This window comes from Anas platyrhynchos, chromosome 5 (assembly GCF_047663525.1).
Source record: "Anas platyrhynchos isolate ZD024472 breed Pekin duck chromosome 5, IASCAAS_PekinDuck_T2T, whole genome shotgun sequence".
Classification (NCBI taxonomy): Eukaryota; Metazoa; Chordata; class Aves; order Anseriformes; family Anatidae; genus Anas; species Anas platyrhynchos.
In genome coordinates, this window is record NC_092591.1 from 29,574,403 (window position 1) to 29,596,340 (window position 21,938).

The 21,938-nt window shown below is 47.0% G+C and overlaps 2 protein-coding genes across 6 annotated transcripts in view; one reads left to right on the top strand and one right to left on the bottom strand.

Moving 5' to 3' along the window:
- TMEM86A (transmembrane protein 86A) overlaps positions 1 to 3,950 on the bottom strand; it is a 28,849-nt gene extending 24,899 nt beyond the window's left edge. Inside the window, exon 1 of one of the 3 annotated variants that reach the window (XM_027459310.3) lies at positions 3,806 to 3,950. In XM_027459310.3, the coding sequence (XP_027315111.1) occupies positions 3,806 to 3,832 (27 nt within the window). In that variant the 5' untranslated portion in view covers positions 3,833 to 3,950. Of the gene's footprint in view, positions 1 to 3,294; positions 3,426 to 3,490; positions 3,645 to 3,805 lie in introns of those variants that run through there. The other 2 variants (XM_027459312.3, XM_038180772.2) reach the window with 2 other exon arrangements.
- Positions 1 to 21,938, top strand: part of IGSF22 (immunoglobulin superfamily member 22) — an 87,409-nt gene that overhangs the window by 56,487 nt on the left and 8,984 nt on the right. For 2 of the 3 annotated variants that reach the window (XR_011809625.1, XM_072038564.1), the window contains exons 16-17: positions 18,898 to 18,985; positions 19,983 to 20,235. Coding sequence is in view for 1 of the 3 variants with exons in the window: in XM_072038563.1 (XP_071894664.1) it covers positions 3,338 to 3,445; positions 4,207 to 4,301; positions 18,898 to 18,985 (291 nt within the window). In the remaining 2 variants the exon portion in view is untranslated. Of the gene's footprint in view, positions 1 to 3,318; positions 3,446 to 4,206; positions 4,302 to 18,897; positions 18,986 to 19,982; positions 20,236 to 21,938 lie in introns of those variants that run through there. The other variant, XM_072038563.1, reaches the window with a different exon arrangement.

Sequence of the window (21,938 nt, forward strand, 5' to 3'; positions counted from 1 at the left end):
CTAACAAGGCAGTCTCAGGGAGGACTTTTATTAAGATGAGACCAATGACAACTGAATACGAAGAGAATTAAACCTCACATATCCGTGAAGGAAACATGTTGCTTATTAGTACTGCTCTCCAACCCCAGGCTCTTACCCTAACCACCTTTATGCAGAAATTGTAGCTCTTAATCAGAGCAATATCAGGAATAACAATTCTTAAGCAGGATGCTCCTGCTTGCCTAGCAGAATAAGCAGCAAAAACTTCCCTCCAAGGTGACTTTCAACCGGAGCAAGCATTGCTCACCAGCTGGAGCAGGACGGGCAGACAAATGCATCTTTGCTGCCACAGCCCAGTTCCGTCCAGGTCTGGACTCCAGCATCAGCAGGACCCCAAAGTGTTACCCCCGCCGAGTACCTGGCAAAATACATTAAAAGGAATTTTAGCACCAGGCTCATTTATCCATGGGCACTCTCTTCCCTTATCACATCTGCATCGTGCAGCACCAGAGAACAGCTCAGCTAGCTCTGCACCGCGCTGCAGTCTCCCCGTGTGCATGGGGCGGACATGCCAAGCCCCCAGGGCATGATGCACACCTGGCAGCTGGCACTAACGAGCAGTCCTACCCGTGCTACCTCCCTGGCTTCCTCTCCACCGTTTGTTCCTCCTTGCGTGGTTTCTTCCAGCTATCAACTGTGCAGCAGCTCTGGAGCTCAGTGTTTTAAGTAACCTGTCACGTTTCCTACAGGAGTGTCTTAGTGGGGGTGACACAGGAGATCAGGTTGTGCCTAAGTAGCGCGGGCCATCTGCTGCAGTTATAAACAAAGGCCATGGCTTTGAAAACTGGAAACAAAATAGTGCCACTCTCAGCTGTGTTCTTCTAGCGTCTTCCCTGTCGAGGCTGATGCTGCAGGACACTAGGAGAGAACATGCATTGTAGACAAATCAATTCAGCTGGCTAACTTATTATGCCTCAGGTGCTGCACCCACAGACTGTGCCCCCATCACGTGCCACAGCAGAGATAGCCACGCTGGCCCCCAACACCTCATCTATCTATGCAGCAAAAGGCAGTGTGGTACGGAGATAAGCCCTGGGCCCCAGGGGTAGCACCTAGCTGCGGACAGACTGATCACCCACTGCTGTTCCCTTCAGTAAGTGACCTGCCGGAGGGAGCCCACCGGCTTTGCAGCCACACCGCTTCTCAACCCAAGCATGCTCCCAGGCACTGTGCGGTGCTGCACAACGCCGCCCTGGCCTGGCCTGGGTGGGCTATAACACAGCCGATGGCACAACAGCACCACGCGCTCCTTCGAGAGAAGAGCAACATGAAAAACAGCTAAAGGTGACGCGCAAAGAACAGCTCCTTGACAGACTGAAGGCTGGCAGCTCTTTTTTTGTGATCTCTCCGGAGGATCAGACTAGCATTTGCCAAAGCCCTCCCCTTCCACCTCTACAGCTGTGGTAAACAGCTGCAGCTCTGGTCACAGCTCCCAGTGTCATCATGCCTCCAGCAATCCGCAGCTTCACGCCTGCGTTAGTTGCCTTTGGTGAAGCAAAGAGTTGGCATGTCAGGGACAGAGCCAGAGCAGAACTGTGTGTTGCTGCATGTCAGAAGAGCAAGTAAAGAAAGCAGCTTTTTCATCTGCCATTGCAAGTTACGTTCCTGAAGTGTAGTTCCTGTTGTAATTCCTGAATTTCTGAATTCCCAGCACATACCCATGCTTTAATCATTTGCCCTTCTCAAAACCTAGGTGAAATATATGCTCCAGGACCACCCCGAATAACAAGCCTTAAAAGCCAAGTGCTGTCACCTTTGAATTATGAAACAAACTGTGCCAGTTTTTAGCCATTCCAGTATTGTCCCAGGGCAGCATTTCATTTCCGAGGTACAAGTAAGTACACAGTTCACTGTAACCAAAAGCATTACTTAGATTAATTTAGCTTATGGCACAGAAGCACAAAGATACCAAGCCTCTTCAGTTATTTTTGAAAAGCATGAGGAAAAAATAAAAAGTAGTTTGGCCTTACAATGGTGTAATGTACAAGCTACTTCCCTCTGTCTCTAAAGATAACAATCACCCCCAGGCTGCTGATGAACTTACCAGGTACATGTTAACGAAAATTCATCTGAAGTATCAGACAATACAAGCTGCTGTGCAGGGCTGGCAAAGAAATTTGAAAGTTTTGAACCTTGGCTTTGTGAGTTAGGGAGAGGGGAAAAATGGGATTTCTACCTGTGAGAGAAAACACAGCGGAGTCACTGTGATCTGTGCAAGCCATTAACCAAAATACAACAAAACAGGATGACAGCAGGTCCTCAGGGACCCAGAACACTGCCAGTAGGTGTTCAGCGCTGCAGTGAAAGCACCAGGCAACTTTCCTACCAGCAGACAGCTATTCTTACAGCACACAGTGGGCTGCTGGCGTACCCAGCCAAATCCCTCGCTTTCTAGAAACAGGAACATGCGAAGCAGCGTGTCTAACAGCACAGCTTATCTGCTGTTCGGGTTGAAAGCATTCTGTCTACCTCCAGCACAGAAGCATCTCCCCTTCACCTGCAGGGCCAGGACCTGGTACTGCCAGTGCAGCATGGCACGAGCCGCAGCTCCCTCAGCTTTTGCTCCGTCGCGTCACCTATTCACGTCCTCTGCCAAAGGACAGCGCTGAGTTGCTGCCTTATTGCCGGTTGCGTTAATTAAGCTTCATGACTCCCCCATGAGACAGGCAGGTGACACCATCCCCATCTCACAGCCGCTGGATGGTGGAAGTGGCTCACCAGGGAGAGCAGGTGTCGGCGGGAGCTCCATCACCCCGCGGGAAGGGCTGCGGGACGCGGTGGCCTCCAGAAGCAGGGACGGGCACCAGAAGGCTGCTTCCAGCCCAGGTCCCTGTCCCTCGGCCACAGACCGAGCAACACAAACCAACTATCACAGAGAGCCACCCTCACAGCGGCCAGCAGCAGCGTTGGCCTGAGCTGTCACCTGAACAGCTGAGCGGGTCATAACCGTGTGTGAGGGCCGGAGGGAGCGCAGCACGGCGGCCACCAAGGCGATGCTGAGCGAGGAGGCGGCGGAGCAGCAGCAGGAGGGAGCCGGGGGCAGCGGCGGCTCCGCGGGGCCCCAGCACCCCACGAGTGGGGCAGGCGGCCGAGCGCGGGGGTGTCACGGCGGACCCGAGCAGCACCCCGCTAAGCAGACGCGCTGCACACGAAGCAGATATCCTTTTTTTTTTTTTTCCCCTCCCAACGACAACAACAACAAAATGGGAGCCGAAGGCGAGCCGAAAAGCCGCCCGGGGCGGGAAGGAGGCGCACCTCTGGAGACACAGCTGCCGGCGGGGCGGGCCGGGGGCGAAACATGGCGGCGGGGGGCGCGATCCCGCCGGCGGCCGGCAGCCCCCTGAGGGGCACGGCACGGAGCCCACGGCACGGATCCCACGGCACGGAGCCCCCGCCTCGGCAGCCGGTAAGAGCGGGGAGGGCGCGGGTGCGGGTCCCGCCGCGCACTCACCACAGTGACGGGGGACACCATGTCGGCGGCGGGGCGCGTCCTGCTGCCGGTGCTGCTGCTGCTGCCGGTGCCGGTGCCGGTCCCGCCGCGCTGCCCTGCCGCCCGCCTGCCTGCCGGGCTGCTTTTTTAGGCAGGGCTGACGTCAGCGGAGGGGGGGCCCCGCGGACAAGGCTGGGGGCGGCCCCGGCCCGGCCCCCGCGAGGGCGGGCGGGGGCGGGCAGCCCCCTCCGGGCCCCCCCTTCGGCCCCGGGGCAGGCCCCAGCCCCGTGCCGGAGCCGCCCCCCGCCGTTCCCCCGCTTCTCCCTTTGCCCTCACCTTGCCCGCGGGGCTGCCCGGCCCCATCCCGCACCCAGCGATCCTCGGTGGCCCCCACGACCCCCGGCCCAGCTCCCCGGGAGGCTGCCGGCCCCTGCCCTGAGCAACGCTGCCGAGCGGGAGGCAGCGGCTCGGGCTGCTTGGGGTGACCCCGGAGCTGCTTTCGGTCTATTTTTACTTGAGGATTAATATTTAAGGATGCAGGAAGCTGGTTTTCGTGTAATATGATCTTGTTCAAAAGTTTCGCCTCATAACAAAACAAACAGGTACTTAAATAGTAGACGATTGAGTAATCTGCTATTTGCAGCCCGAGCAGAAGTCATGCTCGGTATTTATCACATCGAGGGAACATTTTCTTCCATAAAGTGGAAAAAAAAAATATCTATGCGATTCTTTTGCAGCCTTTGTGCAATAAATCGGTATCGTGTTTCCGAGGACAAAATGTTTGCAAGCAGCAGTCCCAAGATCCCAGCCCGGCAGCGCGATTGCTCCCAATGTAAATAGCGAGAGGGCAGCCTTTGGGCCATCACCACCCGATGGGGCTGGGATGGACTCTGCTGCCTGTGTGTCGTTTGCCAGTCTGAGGGAATTCTACCCCAAAACCATAGTGCAGATCTGCACCGTCAGGTCAGAGGAGTGTCACAGCGAAATCTGTGGCAAGCAAACCTCAATCAGGTCAAAGGATGTGGTTCTCGATGCAGCATGGCCACGGCCAGGGGATTGAGAGCCGGACTTACAATTTCAATTAAAATAGTTCATAGGGCAGTAGCATTTTCATTAGGCAAGAAGAGAAGGATAAGCTTTTCCTTTTCCAGGGAGCTAGAGGAATTAGAGGACTGAAAGAAATTTCACAGCTTTTCATGATGAAGGCTTTGCCCTGCTGAAATCAAGGGGGGCAGTCCCTTGTAGGAGCAGCACAAGGCACCGGAGGTATTTAGATGTCAAAGGGTACCATGGGTTTGATACCGTATGGGATTTTCAGAGGGCCTATGGACTCTCAGAACTAGGGTTCCTAATTGCTTTCAAAAATCCTCCTGTGAGCTTGATTATGTCTTGGCATGTAAATATCTCCAAAAAAAAAAAAAATCTGTTCCTTGGTCCCTAGCCAAACTCTTCATCTGCTTATCTTGGCCTTTTTTTAAGCGATGAGCCAGGCAGTGCAGTTGGTAGGGGCATGTTTGTATTTGGGTATCATCTATGGTGCTCCAAAACTAGGAAGAGGTGATTGGGATGGATGCAGCTTTGCATTCATCCATTTGTTCTGATGTCTTCACTGGTTACCAGCTGAAGCTTTGCCCGGTCTCACAAATCACATATTTCTCTGTGTCATGATGCAAATGTTCAAAATATGTTAACGTTTAGATGTGGTTTTCCGCATGATGTTTAGCTTAAGGAAACCTACCTGGAAATGAAGGGGAAACCATGTATACATCCTGACTTCCCTGTCTCAAACAGTTACTGGGAAAATCACTCTCATTAGTTTTGCCTAGGGGAGTTTGACCATTTGTGATTTCCTGAAAGTTATTTCTCATAAACCTTTCAAATATAGAGATTCAGAAGTCCTAACAGCAGGTTTGGCATTTGTATGGAGTGAAGAGGTGACCCTCATGTCAAAGATTTTGCAACCTGTATATAAGGTGAATTTTTGTTGTTGTTTATCTAATACTGGATTGATTTCATGTCATTCACAAGATTATTCATTTTGTTGTCCTTTTTTTCACTATCAAATTCAGTGCTGCATCAAAGATAAGTGATTCCTTCTAAGTTAGGGACATCCTGGAGTATTAATGAGGAATTTGGACATAACAGCAATATCTTACCTTTTATCTAAATGCAATGTCTTAGAACAGGACTTGACACAAATCCTTTTCCACTCTAGAAACAGCACTCCAAGCAACAGATGAAGGAAGCAAAAGGAATAGATGGTCAGTGGCTTTGTAAAACTGTAAAATTTGTCTTGTTCTGTGCGTGCCATTCTTTTTTTTTTTTTTTTTTTTTTTCCTTTACTGGTGTTGCTTCAGTAACCATATTCCTCCTTTTCAGTCTCCTGTCCTGATCAATACAGGTGAGGGAGATCTCATGGGGCTCACCGCACCGTTTTGTTCTCAATCAACTGCAGGGATTTAAAACAACAAGGAAAATAGTTCCAATTTTGTGGAGGTGGTATTTTTAACTCGCTATCAGTAGGCAAACAGAGAACAGTAATCACACGAGCATAAATGTATGGGGGTTGGGTATAGCAAAACAGCACATTAAATATTTCTTTGCACGTTCCTGAAGATGCTGTTGCTGGGCCATGTCTGTGGTCTGTGGGGAAAAAAAGCAAGCAAGAAAAGTCCTATCTCCAGCAAGGCTGCTATGCAGACATTAATTTTTCTGAAGGATCCCATGGTGTTGAAGCTACTGCACGTAGCCCCATGGCTCTGTGTGCATGCAGTGGCTCCATGGCTCCTACAGGTGTGTTATTTCTTTATAACAACAACAGCCATATGTTTCTGTGATAGCTTGACCTTTTTTCTACCCTTCTCTGTGTTATTATTGCACCAGTTTATTCTCCCGTTGGAGAACTGTGGGCCCCAACAGCCCTGCCCTGAAATCCATCAGTGAAATCCTTTTAGCCAGGTCCCTGAAGCCCCATGCGTCAGGGAGGCTCAGGACTCTGCTTCGTCAGACACAGTCCAGACATGTCCAAAAAAAGACAAGCACTTCTGAAATGCGATTAGCCTTGCAGTGTGTGGGTCTGTGGATATTTGTACATGAAATGTAGTATATGGATTTTTATGGGAGGCTGTTGGGGCCAGAGGGCATGAATCCCAAAGGTCTGCAGGACAGCCCTATGCCTGTATGTTTTCTAGCTGCTTGTTCTTCAGGGAGGTGGTCCTACATCCAGCAATGGCTGGAGCAGGAGCAAAATACATCTCATGCTCAGGTGTCTCTGAAAAGGGGAGTGCAACCTGCCCTCGCTCTGCTGGCATGGGCTCTGCCAGTGGGCTGTGGGGGCACACGCTTTGTTTTGTGCTTTTTTTATTAATGCTAGACCTAAATAATAACAGTGAACTCAGATTTACTCTTATTAAGAAAGTGCCTGGGAATTAAACTGCTGAGGAACCACATGAGATGAACATGAGTCTCTGCTGGCTGCTCCAAGCAGAGTACTTCCAGATCCGGTGGCTGTATCCAGCCTGGCTTTCTGTTCTGACACATCCAGCTCCATGTAGCTCCGTTGTGGTTTGTATGCTGGTCACTGCACCAGTTCCTGATCCTTTTCATGTCAAGTAATCTGATGTTTCTCCCTGCACATGAGGATATATTGGGCTGTTTCCTTTCTGTACAGATTTATCTCCTGAAGGCTAGAGAAATTCAGAAAGTTGCCTTTGCTTCCCTCATGGGCAATTCCCATAATGATGATAAAAGTATTAAATTTAGACTTCAGAATTAATGTCTGAGTGAAATAGAGTGGGGGGGCACTGCAAATTCATGCCTCCTGAGAGCACTTTTTCAGGCTGTTTACTGAGCCAGAAAAGCAACACATCATCTATTTATAGGCTTTGTATCTGAAAGTTTTCTTCCCAGACATAAAATCAATTTGCTGCCGTGGCTTAATAAATGCTGTGTGTACATGTGTGTGTACATGTTTATGGAAGAGGCAGTCTTTCTAGAGATGAGCATGGGTATAGCTAAGCAGGATCCAGAGCATGGGTCCCTTATGGGACTGTACTTGTTTGTGATCAGTTTATGTTCTAATGCCCATCAAAACAAACACATTAAAATCTGATCAAGAAGATCAATAGGGAAGGAAATGTATCATCCGTTCTTTTAAAATTCTCTGTTCTACAGCATGAAGGTAAATCACAGAATCTGCATTCGTACAGTTTGTATCCCTGCGGTATCCTTTAAAGCTATTTCAGACACATAACCATCTCTTCTGAGATTGACAAGAGTGACTTAGAAGCTCTTAATCAAACTAAAAAATCCATAACAACCTACCTCAAATACTAATTCTGATTCAGTTACAATTTCTGTTCCTCACTCAGGTGCCCAATTTCCCAGTACAGAAATCCACCCAAAAAAAGCTGTGATTTATCTAGTGATCAATTCACCAGTGATTTAGCGATATAATTCTCCACAAGCAGGAGGTGCTAACAGTTGCCGTGTTGCAATATGCACAAAAAGCAGTGAAGGTTCGTCTTGGGAAACATCGTTAGATGATTTGTAGGAAAAAACATGGCGCAATTAAATGGTGAGATTACAAAACAGCACATAGGTAGAGAAAATGCTTTAATGTCTATTTTTACTTAAGCAATCTAGCTGAGCATCTGGAAGAAAAATTGTACCTGTGATGAGGGAGAAGCATGCTGAGATGATGCCGGCTCATCCCAAAGCTAGGCACTGGCAGCAGGCAGACAAGGCTGCCTTTCGGCAGCATTTAGGTCTTGGTGGGCTCACACCCGTCGTGAATTCCCCAAGTCGCATGGGATGAGGGTCAGCAGGAGCTGCCAGGGAAGATTTGTGTGGTGGGCATAACAGCGGAAGTAAGGTGGCATCTGAAAGTGGCAGGTGACTTAGGGCGGGTGGTCTGAGGGACCTTAGATACCTATTTTTCAGAGAGCGTTTTCAGAAATTTTGCTCTCTTCTCTGATGTTTTCCAATGCTCTGACATGATTTGAAGTATCCAAAGTCGCTGATGACCGCAAAGTCTTGTCTGTGGGCAACAGGCATTTTATAAATTCCTCTAAAATCAGTCTGAGTCACTAATGAGTTCAGATGCAGTTTGTTACCACTAAGTTTATTTAAATCCAATCACTGTTACATTTCCCAGAGAAAAACACTGTCAGCACCGCCAGCAAGCAATACAGTGATTTTGTATCAGCAAAACTGCCATTGATTTTAGCAGCTATTTATTGCATATGTTCCCACCAACCACTTTCTAATGGAATTTTAACAATTCAGTAGGGTCACTTGAAGGTCTTGAGGAAGCAAGGGAAAAAATCATCCCTTGTAGGAAATGCTCCTCTCCAGCAGTGCCTCCAGTCACGATCACCAGTCAGATGGGAGCTCTTCATCTTTTTCATATAACTACTTCTGGTGAATCCTGGTCGTTAATTTTCAAGGCATATTTGTTCTTTTTTTTTGATTAAGTTCACCCTGCCAATATATATACAGTTTCATCTCTGTCTTATTAAGTCCCTGAGCTGCAGGTTGCTGGAGATTGGGAATATACAAAGCAAGTATGTCTAGACTCAGTGTGTTAGCAACTCTCTAGCAGTTGGCTGCTGTCAGCCTCAGGACAGATGAGGCTTGGTCTGGTGCAGTGGATCTTACCTTAAATTAAAAGCACTGTTGTAAGAACCGGTCTAAATACGCCTCTCTTTCTGCTTCCTGTCCTGTAAAAAATGGCCTTTTTCATTTGAGTTAAAATCTTGCACCAGAAGAAATTTTTTGTTTGTTTGGGTGTCCTGTTCCCAATGGTTTCATCTCGCTCCATTTTCTTGTGCGTGATGTCAACTCCAAAAGCGTTGCATGGGTATGTGGGCAAAAATAAGAAGAGTAGGACAGGAATCATGACTGTTTTCAGAGAAAATGTTAGTATATTGTAAAAACAGAAGGGATTAATGCTTGGGTCAGTGCTGAAGGAGGTGGCCAGAGCACGCTCAGGGCTGGGCTGGTCCCTGCCTTGGCTCTCTACCTCCTACACATGCATAATGCATGCTGCCTAAAAACTACAAGGAACACAGCACTTGACATGCACCTGTAATTTTAGCTGAGACTTGACCCGAGTGCTGTGCCTATATCCCTTGGCACGCTATCGAGTGCAACATAATACAGCAGATAATGAAGGATGAGGGCAAACGAGCACTTTGAATAAGTGACAGCATCCATCACTCGCAAACCATCTACCACCTTGGAGTGAACCGAACCTGGTGGATTTTCTGAGCCACGCAGGCACAATTATGTATTACGGCAAGGACTAGAAGTGAAAGGAAAGCTGAAAGGAAAAATGTTTGTGTGAGGTTTCTTGGTCCCTTTGCAAGGTATGATGGATAGCAGGAGGGAAAGAAGGAGGCAGCACATTCTGGTAAAGAATTAAATGAGACCTGGCCTTTCATCCAGGCTCCTCACCTGACTCACCAGGTAATTGTGAGCACATTTTGGCTTTTCAACACTTGTCTGCATCAGGAAGCAATGGCTGAAAGCTGTCTTCTTCAAACCAGTCTTTTCCCTTTGCAGCAAAGTAAGCTTGAATACATCTAAAGGCAGCCAAAGCGCAAGCCAAGGAGCATATCCCCTTTTTGGAAATCCATCATTGTACTTGCAATTAAGTGAAGCTGTGCTGCTCAGGGGCAACACAGCCCCCAGGCAGCTGGAAGTGTGGCTGTGGGCAGGGAAGGGATGTGAGGCAGGGCCAGGGGCAGCTTGCTCTGAGCTGGCCGCGCTGCTGAATTTCTGGCTAACACCCGGCCTGGGCTTCTGGGATCTTCACAATGGTGCCACAGTTCCCTATCACTATGGAAACTGGGATATTTTTTAAAAGGCTCTGGTTTAAAAAGTGCATTAAAACTGCAACTTGTGCTCTGTTCTCTTCCCTGATTCTTGTGTTGCCTGGTAAAAGCCAAAGGCTCCTGGAGGCAGGCCTGGCCTCCTTAAACCCAAAATCTGGGTTCCCCTTCATGAGCGAGCCACAGCTGAATCAGCAGCCAGTTTTACCACAGATACAGAGAGAAGCCGCAAAAGCTGTAAAGTCAGCAGGAAAGTCCCCCAAAATAGTTTGAGGAACCAAAAACAATGTCAAAACAACACGGTGCAGTCCATCTGTCCCACCATCAAACAGCCCTCTAGGGTCGGCTGGGGGGTGTGCGATAAAATTGTGTACAGCTCAGGTTCATCTGAGCGTATTAAACAACTTCAGGAGGAGCTTCTTTAAATTTCTCCATTCTTTACAGTCTTGCCAAAGCTTTTATATGCAGCCAAATGCTAGTGTTCGATTATTAAAGGAATCAGGCTATAGTATGGGGGGCTTTCCCATGTGTATGTGCACTGCATACCTGACTGCCAGATCTTTCAGAGTCTGATTCAAACTCAGCTGAGATGAGAGCAACCCCAAAGGTCTTTTCTTTCCATGTGTGGGCAATAAAAAGGTCTTTATTGTAAACGGCTTTCTCTTGGAGCCTACTATTCAGTCTTAGCAGTGTTCATAACCCACTGAGTAGGTCATACTTGGCTCCAGCGAGCCAGCCTCGAGCAAAAAACCTGGCGTTTTGGGCCTCTCACCACAAAAATCGCACAAGAGATCTGCATGTGGGCGTTGGTCCCAGCTGTAGGCCAGCCCCAGTGGTGCAGCCCTCATTTGAATGGTCAGCATTTTTGTATCCCTGCCCAGCATTACAGAATCACACCTCAATCTTGACACCAACACTTATCACCTAGGAATCACAAAGTACTTGCAACCTGTACTTGTAGCCCCTGGAGGCATCACTGGAAATCTAAAAGCCCTTTGCAGAGGCTCTGTGAAGACAGATACTTCTCTCCCATCAGTCCTGCTCCTTTCCAATTCATCATTGTGCACGTAGCTCTCCATGGGGCTCTGTCAAATTTGTAAGAAAAAGCTGAGGGCTGGAGAAGTCCAGGAGGGGGGCAATGAGCAGCTGAGGTGACAGAAAGGAGGGAGGGAGGTTTCTGAGCGAACTTTAGCACTAGAGGAAATTCTCACTTAACTGCCTTCCTGGGATGAGTTCAGGAGGCCCTGCGTAGGGCATACGCCACTTGCAACCATTACGGACACCTAATTAGCAGGTGCCAGTGTCCAGGATGTGATTCAGAGTAATTAATTTTCATACACAATTGGCAGAAGGAAATGAAGACTGCTCCAGGGAAGCCACAGAAAAGCAGGTAATTACCCCTCTGAAGTGTAGGCACCCAAAATCCTCTTCCTCATCATGTCCTGAAACAACAAATCCATGTTTAGGAGAAAGAAATGCAGGAACAGAAACGCTAGTCCCATACGGTGCTGACCCACTAGCAACTCGTGTAATGTGTAAGTAAGTAGCTGGGCTTGTTTTTTTCCAATAAGCCTAATGCTGCTCCGTTACCATGTGGTCATGCCGGACCACTTGAGTCTCTCAAGCCTTTTCACCATCCCTTCCGCTTGCTATGTCTTCATCGTGCCATGGAGCCCTCAGCTCTGCAAAGAGCCTACAAGAAACCCCAGGAGAAATGTGAGCAAATCCGCCTGGAAAGGTACCGGAGCAACGAGGCGCCTGCATGCCCAGCATTACAGTTCAGAGCCAGCTCCAGAGCACAGGGTGGTTCCCAGTCCAAATGCAGGATGCTCCCCTTGTCCGAGGCCAGTGCACGGTGCCCGGGTCCTGTGTGACATGGTCAGGGACTGCAGGAGAGGACAACGTCAGTGGTGGGAAAGCCCCAGGTACCTCCAGCAGCCCCTGGACCAAAGGCACAACCAGTGCCTACCAGGCCATGTAAGGGAGCCTTTGCAGGCCCCTTCCGCTGACGTTTATTTTTGGCCTGTTTTGCTTTCTTTCCCTTCGGGTTTTCTCTGTCGCTGGGCATGCTGTCAGGCCCCAGGCACTTTGCCAGCACTGCAGTTCAGCACTGCTGGTCACGCTGTGCCCTGGCCTGGGAACTTGTGCTCCCGGCATTGTTGTTAGAGTCTCCTCCATCGCCCTCCTTCACTCACCGGTCAGATCTGCACGGTGGCAGTTTTCAACAAGCAAATGCAGATGTGCAACCATCCGCAGCGACACTTGTTGCTCATTCCCACCAGAAGCACGTTCAGAAAAGAGAAGTGAGGCAGGATCCATGACCAGCTCCTCTCAAAAACTGCCAGCTGTGCCAAGGTATCAGGACAGGAGTGTCTGGAGAGTAGCTTAGGATAGCTACTGGCATTGCCCACGTACCTGGAATAGCACTTTTTTGTCCATTAATGTCCTAGATGCTGCAATACAGAAATGGAAGAGCTCCTTTTTCAGCCTCACTGCCCCTGTGCTTCACCTGTTTTCCCCTGCTAATCTGAAGGGCATAGCCTTGGATTTGGGCTAGCATTTTTTTATCATAAATATCTGCAACAGCAGTCTAAAGTGTAATGATTTCCCATTCTTGCAAATATGGAAATATTTTAAGCTCATTAGAGACTTGGTTTTTTTTTAGTTCTTCCACATGTATACCTTAAAAATGCCCAAGCTTCAGACCACTGCCTGTGTGCAAAATACAGAGGAGTATTAGAAATAAGATCAGAATTAGGCAAAAATGATGTGACTGATGCCTTTGATAAACAATTCCAGCTCCTTAGAAAAACAATATGGTTACTGGTGTTTCCCTTTTTGGCGTGGCTGTCCTTGACTGCCTTACCAGCAGATTGCTTTTTAACAAGAGCTTTTCTTTCTAGGAAAGAATACAACAGTTGTAACTTGCTCATTGGACTGTGGCTTATCTGTATGATCCCAGCCATCTTTGGCTTTTTCTCTGCCTCACTTTGTGCAAGGTTGAGATGGTTTAAATTAGATGTTTTATTTAGACCATTAAAGACTTAGGTAAAGAAGAAAAATGATTCTATAGAGAAAGATCTCGAAGCTGTCTACAAATTCCTGTCTCTGTTACTAACCAGATGGAGAAAGCAAGTCATTTAAAAATCCCTGTTTTGGAAGGTGAGAGTTAGGCAGCATTTAGGAACTAAGGTCTAAGAAAATGATTCCTAAGCACATTAGACTGCACTCCAAGTTCACTCTTACTGAACAACTAAATAGCGTGTCCTTGTAGTTATCATCTTCTGTGTTTTTGTTAGGCACAGAGCTAAGCTGGCTTTCTTCTAATCTTTATTCCATATGGCAAAAATAAGCGCCAATAGAAGATAGTGAAGATCAGCATATCTTTTAGAAGTCCAAAGTTCTTCTCTGCACTATTATCAGTATCACCATATCTAATAGTTTTATATTTTTCCTGTTTGGCACAATGGGAGATGTGTTTGTCACCAGAGCTCATGCGCTCTATGAGACAGGGACAGCAAGTGGCCAAAGCGTAAGGGACAATATATCCAGCATAAAGAACTGAATCTGGGTTTAGATCAGGAGTAGGAGATTTACAAACGTTTGAGAGGCTTAAAGTAGAGCTTTGAAACTTATTGTCTAAAACTAAAGATAGATTTTTGCATGTTTTTAAGCTTTAAAACTTTTTCAGTTTTAAAAACTTCTGGATTTTTTTTTTCTTGGGGTGGAAACAGTCAGTAGATGACAATGTGGTTTTGCTATGAAGTAAACGTGCTGAGATCAGCCCGTATCTCTATCCAGAACTGCTGACTTTGGGCTATACTGCTAAGTGCCGGCTTTTCATCTCATGATAACTCGTGTGTGTTCATGCTGCTGTGAAAAAGTACGGCTCTGTTAGCAGTTAAGGCTAACCTTGTAGTTACACAACAGCATGGGATACCTTCCGGGAGGGACACTACACTAGCATTAATGTTTTGTTTTGAATAGTGGGAACAAGGATTTGCTTCAACCTGAACTGGAATTTGTATGTTTTTACTACACTCAGTCACAAATGGTTGCTCTCTAACAGCACCATAGGAACTGGGCAGCAAAAGTGCTTTCAGCTCTAGCCTCTCCTCCAAGGCTGGACGTTGCATCCAATAGCACATCTATGACCAATGCATCTGATAGTGCTGAAAAGCAGATTGGCAAGAGCATTAGGGACCTTTGAGCCCTGTGAGACATGTGTGCGTGATCTCTTGCAAACAGTCATCATATCAGTGAAACACCGGAAAGATTTTTCCACGCTGTTGGTGGCAGAGTCCGTAACTGCTGCTGCGCAAGCAAACCGAGGTTGGTAGAGACGCCCAAGAGTCAGCCCTTCCTTTCAGATTAGTTTTCGCCCTCCTGTATCATTATCAGACAAGGAAATGATTAGAGAGTATCGTATTTGTACAAATAAATGTGACATTGCGTCTCAGCAGAATGGGAGGCATATCTGGGAGTGGGGATGGAGTCAGACACTGAGACTGCACTTAGGTTACCTGGATTTAAATCCCAGTTCTGCCACACCCCTCCTGCTCGTCTCTCACCATCTGCATCTTGGTGGGTGTCTGGACAAGGCACAGCACAACCTGCACTGTGACTGGCATTTCTAAGTACTCTTGTAATAAATGTGGTGTAAACTTCTGCTGTCTAGTGTTGTGCCTGCAAGAGTTTGCATTTTGGCAGCAGTGCCATTAGTTTGATGAAGCTATCTGAAATAACACACAGTAAAACAGGTGTTTTTCATTTTATATCCTTGACCTGTGGTTATTAAAGCATTTATGGGAGGTCTGATCTGCAGCCTGTTCAGGTTAATGAAAGGCTGTGCATTCACCTCCACAGGCTTCAGATCAAACCCAATGAAATTAATTACAGAAACAATTTGCAGGAAAGAAACAATGAAAAGAACAGCATAGTACTGGAGGATGCAAAAGAGAAGAGTAGTAACAAAGCTTAATCACTCAGATCTGCTTAAAGGCTTTTTAGTTAAATAATCAAAAGTGTTGATGTGATTATAGTGAATACGATGGTACAACAATGAGATTTTGCATTAAAAAAAGTGATTAGATTAAACCATGACATACTAACTTTTGAATAACTGAATATAATTGACTTTATAGCAATAAACCTACCAAGAGAATGACCAACCTGTTGCTGAGAATACAGCTGTAATCAAAGAAGATGTAAATAGTAGGGACAACCTTGCTAAGGTACAGACTCCGGGCACTAACTCAACTGTTGCGGTCTAAGGCAGTGGCTTCAGAAGACAACATATTTGACAGCAGTATCAGTGAGTGATATTTTCCCTCCCAGCTCCTGGGGGACGCTCTGTCTCACCCCCTTGCTGCTGCCTGCCTTGGTGCCAGCACAGACCTTGGTATATCTTTTCCATGAATCACAGAGGGAAACTGAGCATGCTTTCAAATGTGCGCACACAGAAACAAGCAAGCATATTTTTGCTGGGTTATTTTTTTATCACAAATCAAGTGCTGGTATTGACACCAGGGTCAAGACAGCACGAGGCAAGGAGAAGAAGGATGGGCAGGGGGCAGGGGCTGGGGAGGCAGCCCTCAGCATTTCAAGTCAGCTTCTCCTTTGCCAAGGGCTCAAAAAAGATTTCACGTGACCACCAGAAATACCCATTCTTGGGTTTGGGGTTGTTTGTTTGTTTTAATGCAGTCAAATAGTGTTTTTACAGTAACCATTTGCTTAACAAATTATTTAACCTTGTAGGGAGTGATGGAGTGCTGATTATTTATTCACCAAAATTCAGGAGTCTACATCTAAATTCTCCTCGCACTCCCTTTCCTAGCATGTCATTATTCCAACTGGGAGAATGCTTAAGAAATTTAAATAATCTCCCATTCAGCTACATGTATGAGAAAATGCATTCACTCAGTACAATAATGCAATTGTGCCTTTCCTCTGAGATGGCCAAGCGGGTTAGTGGAGCCATTTTGAGAAACAGGAACCGAAAAGCAAAGGCACTCACACAGACTGGGCACAAGAAAACATAAAACCAGATAGTAGGCATGTGAAAAAGCCCCTCTGCATTCACAGACAGCAGAGAACAAAGCTAACAAAGTAAATTGTGTGAGATGAGAAACCACAGCACTCCACCAACTAGGGAAATACATAGATTCGGGTTAACTCTTTTTCAAACCAGCCAGGAATACAGAGCGTGAATGGACTGATGCTCTTCTGCCTTTCACTGCTGCAAATCAGGAGCAGCTATGCTCAAGCAACTCCTTTAAGCACAGGTATGCTAAAGTAAAAGTGTTTTGAGTGAAAAAACTTTCAGGCCCTAGACAATAGGTGCAAAACCTGGCCATCACCCCCTGTAGTTAGTAACAGCCGCAATATGTTTGTGGCACTGACCTAAAAACACAAAGTCCCAGGGACAATTATCCACAGCACAAATGCTGGGACATTTACTATACAGCCAAGACATCAGCAGCAGAAGAGGGCTGTGTTTAACAAAGGGAACAAAAAGACATTTTTATAGTGGTTTATGTTTATTTGTTCTATAAATATTGCGGCAGGGTTCCTTCGGGTCAGCCAGCAGATCTGATTAATTTATTTTTCAGTTTCATTTTTGTGCCTATAAATTGAGAGGTGACTTGGGGTTGCAATGCACAGCTGCTAAAAATACACCGCAACCACATAATGCACACAACAGGGTTAAGCCACCGCACTCCCCTAAACCTCAGCTCCTTAAAGTCCCTACACACGGGCAGATTGGTGTATTTGGAGGCATGTAAACCTGCTGTGGTTGTGGCTTACTTTGTCAGAGCAACATGGGGAAGGAGGCAAGGCAAAGGGAGCGATGACCAGGAGGCAACGTGAGCTGCTCAGCAGACACACGGCTGCCCCGTCCCACAGGGATGGGAGGGGAAGCACTTTCCCGAGGGAAAGCGAGGATTCCAGCCTTTTCAGTGTTGTACGGCATTATTTTCAACTGCAAACAGTTATTAAAATAGCAGCCTATAAAATCAAGACGGAGAAGAAAGCAGAGGGTGTGACGGGAATCAGAACGATTCCATTTTGATGGATTTTTTTCTTGTGAAGTTGCAAGCCCAGAACTAAACCTTACAAAGCAAAGTGACAACTCTCCCCTTTCCAACGGTGGGCTGCAGCCTCTTTTATCCTTGCAAGCTGCAGACCACCAGGCGCAAACCAGCTCTGAAGAAGAGCTGTTAGCTCACTGATGTCCGAGGTCACCTTGCCTGAGTTCATGAACCCCGGGCTCTCTCGCACGGGGCCAGAGGAGCTCCAAGCGGGGTCTGTGACAGGCACCTGAGCCCAGGGCAGTGCAGCGGTGCTGCAGGAGCTCGGCAAGCAGCCTGGCTTGGCAGTAGCAGAGCCAACTCCCTGCCCGTTGCCTGCTGTTCTCTGAGTGACCGAGCTAATGGGGTGGTCTGGCTGGGACAGGAGAATGGCTGCAAAGCCAGATGCTGGGCCAAGAGGGACAGGATAGCTACAGGAGGTGGGGTAAGGCTGGGGAAAGTCAGGGAAGGGCTGAAAAAAAGGGAGAGGGAGAGTTTAATCTTGCATGTGCCAAAGCAGAAATGGAGGGCGGTGTGTCGGGGTGTATAAGTGGGGTTACGACCTTTTTCTACTTTTGCATTTAACTTCTTTGAGCATGACTCTCACCTTAAAAGTCGGTGGTTCCAGGCCCTGTGACATACATTGGCCTGGCCCCACTAATGGACCCACAGCTTCAGAAGGCAGCTGTTGATATTGCAACTGGGAGCAACTTCTGGACTGGCAAGCAAAGGTCTGGGCAACATTTGCCTACCTAGTGACGCAGTTTATACTGTTCTGCTTGGCATATTCTTTCTCAGGCCTGGAAATGAAGAGAATTTCAAAGGAGAAACACAAAGGGCTTGGATTTGTGCAAGCAGTCAACATTGACAAGCTGACAGGATGCAAGCCAGTAGGGTGGAGACTCGTAGGAGATCTCTGCCGTTAATGGTCTTCCCTCCATTTTTTGAAGTGTCAGCGACCCGGAGTTACTCATCCAAGTAACTTCAGCAGTAACCAACAGTGGTGCAGCAGACAGCCAGTGTTTCCTTCCTTGCTGACAGTCCCTGTCCTCCTCACCACTGGGGGAAAGGCAGAAGCTTCTTGGCTGGTGCAGGGGCAGCCAACAGGGTGACATTGCCTGGCAGTGCGGCAGGACAAAAGTCCTGAGGAGGGATGGGCTCTGCAGCTCAGGAGGTGAGCAACACAGTGTATCTCACAATCCACCATGGCAGGGCTTGAATTTTTTAACTGCCTGTATTCATGGTCTTAATTTTAGATTTAGGGTCTGTAATTTTGTGCTTATGGTACACACTCAGCAATCATGCAATACTTGGTGACCAGCTGAAGTCCCCTCTTCGCCCTCTCTTTCCTGCATTTTTCTCATCCCTCTTTATCCTGGCTGTAGCCCTGACTCTGCCTGTGCTCCGGAGATCCCACGTTATCTCAGAGCAGCTGCTGACAGGTGGATGGAGGTCCCTCCTGTGTGGGGACAATGTATCCTGACCTAGATGTGACATATCTGACACTATATTCCATTCCTCCTAGGTACTGCCTTGTTCCTGTCTGTGTCCCCAGCTGTCGCGTAAGCCATTCCTGCCGTATCACTTCCTGCATGTGGGGGTATTTGCATGAGGTATGTTCCTGAGACCACACTGTGGGATATGTTTGTGTTCTGGATTAGTTTAATGGAACTGCAATATAACCTGCAAGACAGCTTCCCAGCTGGTAAATTGTGTTTAAACAGTGGAAAACAAATACACTTTCTTAATGCTCCAGTCCTTTTACATCTGGTTGCTTAGCATTGCCCCTATCTCCTGTCCGCTTTGCAGTGCTTCAGCAAAATTGCCAAACAAGCTGGCCAAAAATCAATTGAACAGAGATCAGAAGAAAAAAACAAATGAGATATAGCAGTCACTGATGGTATACACAGGCATATCAATTTGGCAGCTAGTCAAACTCCTTGGAGCAATCAGCTGTGCTCATTAAATGTCAGAGCTGTGAATTTGCCCTGGGCATTATCAGCAAAAGCTTGAAAGTGGCCCAGCTCAGTTGAAAGAGACTTTCTTCCCCCAAATTTCAGGTAAATAGATGAATGAGATGTCAATAGCAATTCCATACCCCAATTTTAGCTCCAGAACCTGATGTCTGTGCCACAAAGCCAGGGTGGAAACTTGGAGGGGGGTGTTAGCATGGAAGATTCTAGAAGCAGCACATTTTCTGTATACACTCGAACTTGGAAAGAAACATGCTGCCATTACCAGGTTTGGTTTTCCTTAGTATCACAGCAGCTGATGTGTTACATGACAACTGCCAGGAGGTGACATAAAATAGAAGACAACCAGGGTGAGGTAAAGAAAACCTAATTCTTCTAGAGGTCAGCAAAGAAAGAGCAAGTTCCCTTCCCTGATAGCACTGCTGAGTGGTGCAGAAAGAGGGAAAACTCCCTAGCCCTGCTATGTTTCTTTTCTCTGCACCTCAGGAGGTTCCTGCTGTTTCAGGCTCAAAAATCATGAAGCAGAAGAGCCAATTGCTTGCTCATTCATGTAGGCTTTAGGAAAAATCTGTGGAAATAATTTATACTGTGTAAACATCACAAAAGTCTTTTTTTTTGTTTTGTTTTTACCTGACAGGCCACATTAATGACAGATTTTAAGCCAAGTATTATTCAGATATCTTTATGGAAATCAGTGAGGCCTCCCACCAACAGACCAGTTACCCAGTATGGCCTAGGTTGTGAAACACACACTTGGCTAAGAGCTTTGCCTCACTGAGGACCTTGGGATTTGACCTTTAATTTTGAATGTGTGACTGTATAAACAAGCCATCACAATTTGTCTGCACTGTGCTCATCACAAAAACCATTCACACAGAAAGGACCTGGAGGTAAGTAGCAGGCAGAGGCCATTCTTGTAACACCTAAGCTTGGTGATTTCTCTAAGGACACGAGATTCCTTACCCTACCTTGAAGGTGGAGAAGTGGGCTCTGTCTGGGAGGGGAAGAGGGTTAAAAAGAAACCCCTGGGCAAAGATCCTCTGTCCCACTGGGAGCTGGGGCTGACCAGCTGTGTGGGCAGAGCCCTGAGCACTGTACAGGTCTCTCCATAGGAAAGTCTTTGCCTGGGATCTTCATACATTTGGTTATTTGGAATAATGTCCAAGAGACAAATGGTCCCCTGCTTAAGAAAGGCATGTTATTGCTTCTGGAGTGCAGCATTACTGTCGCATTAGATAGGAGTCTCTAACACTGTTCTGAGAAATGTTGCCTGCTCATATCACATTTCAAAACATGCAAATAAATCAGTGACCTTCGCTACCAGCAGAAGTGCTGTGTGGATTTGTATTGAGACTGGGAGAGTGGCTGGCTGGAGGGGACCAGCACACCAGCTAAACCATGTGCTGCTCACCAAGTACATCAGGAAATTTCTTTGGAGTGAAAAGTTGATGTCAGGCACTGCATTTCTCTAGCACTGTGCCCAAGGGGGATCAGTATCCATTCAAACGCAGCAGCATGTCAAGAAGAGGCATTTAATAAGTGAATGCTGAGTAGCATTTACCCTCTATACACAACTGTTATCTCTGATTTTATTTATCACAAAGGAAGGTATTAATTCTCCTCCTCTATCATGCTACTTCTAGGGAAATAGTTAAAATCATAACTGCAGTCTCAAAATCTGCAGCAATTTGCACCTTGTTGGATCAGCAGTTTGTGTGATAAAGGAGCCCTGACCTCCTCACCTGCAGTGGAAAGTCCAAAGGTATCATCAGAAGGTTTCAGCCTTGTTTACCAAAAAGCAGAAGTGCAGAAATCCACATAGAGACTCTGTAGCCTAGGAATACAGGCCAAAAAAGATGTGACGTGGTGGAGGCCTCTGACTACAAATAACACCCCTCACCCAGCTGAAACCCTAGCCAAAGGATGTCTCCTTTGAGTGATGTGAACTGCATCTTGCTGAATCTCAGACTCAGTGCCACAGCTGCAGTGCTTCCTGCAATCCCTCTGACACTGGAGAAAATGTCTTGCCTATTATCTTTACTGTTAAAGTCTGGATTTCCTGTACAGGGGAAGTCGTCATGTAAAAAAGCATAGAAAATGCTTTAAAGAAGGAGCAGAATGTGCTCAGATTGTGAAGCAGCTGATCTAAAGGCACTGAGACCCTTAGGGAACCCTGGGCCACAATAGTTGACATTTGAGGCAGGAAATGATGGTTTATTTAACTAACTGAACTGAAAACTGCCAGGGAATTTAAACAAGGCAAACAGAATTACTGAGGGCAGCATTTAGCTAAGGAAGGCATGCAGGCCAGAGCTCCTATGATCGTGGGAAATACTGAGAGATTTGACATCTGTAAGTGGTAGTGGCCTCTGCTTTGTCATTCATCTAAAAGACAGATCAGGTGGGCAAAGGATCCCCGGAGGGTGTTCCTGCTTGCTCACCACAGCTTCTTGCCCTGTCTGGTGCTTCTCCACACAGTCTTCCTTCCAGCCAAAGGCCTGTCTTGAAGATTTTGAGATATAATGGCACAATTCTGGCACTGGGCTACTCTGTTCCTATTTTTGTTTGTTTTCAAATGTTTCAGTAAAAATAC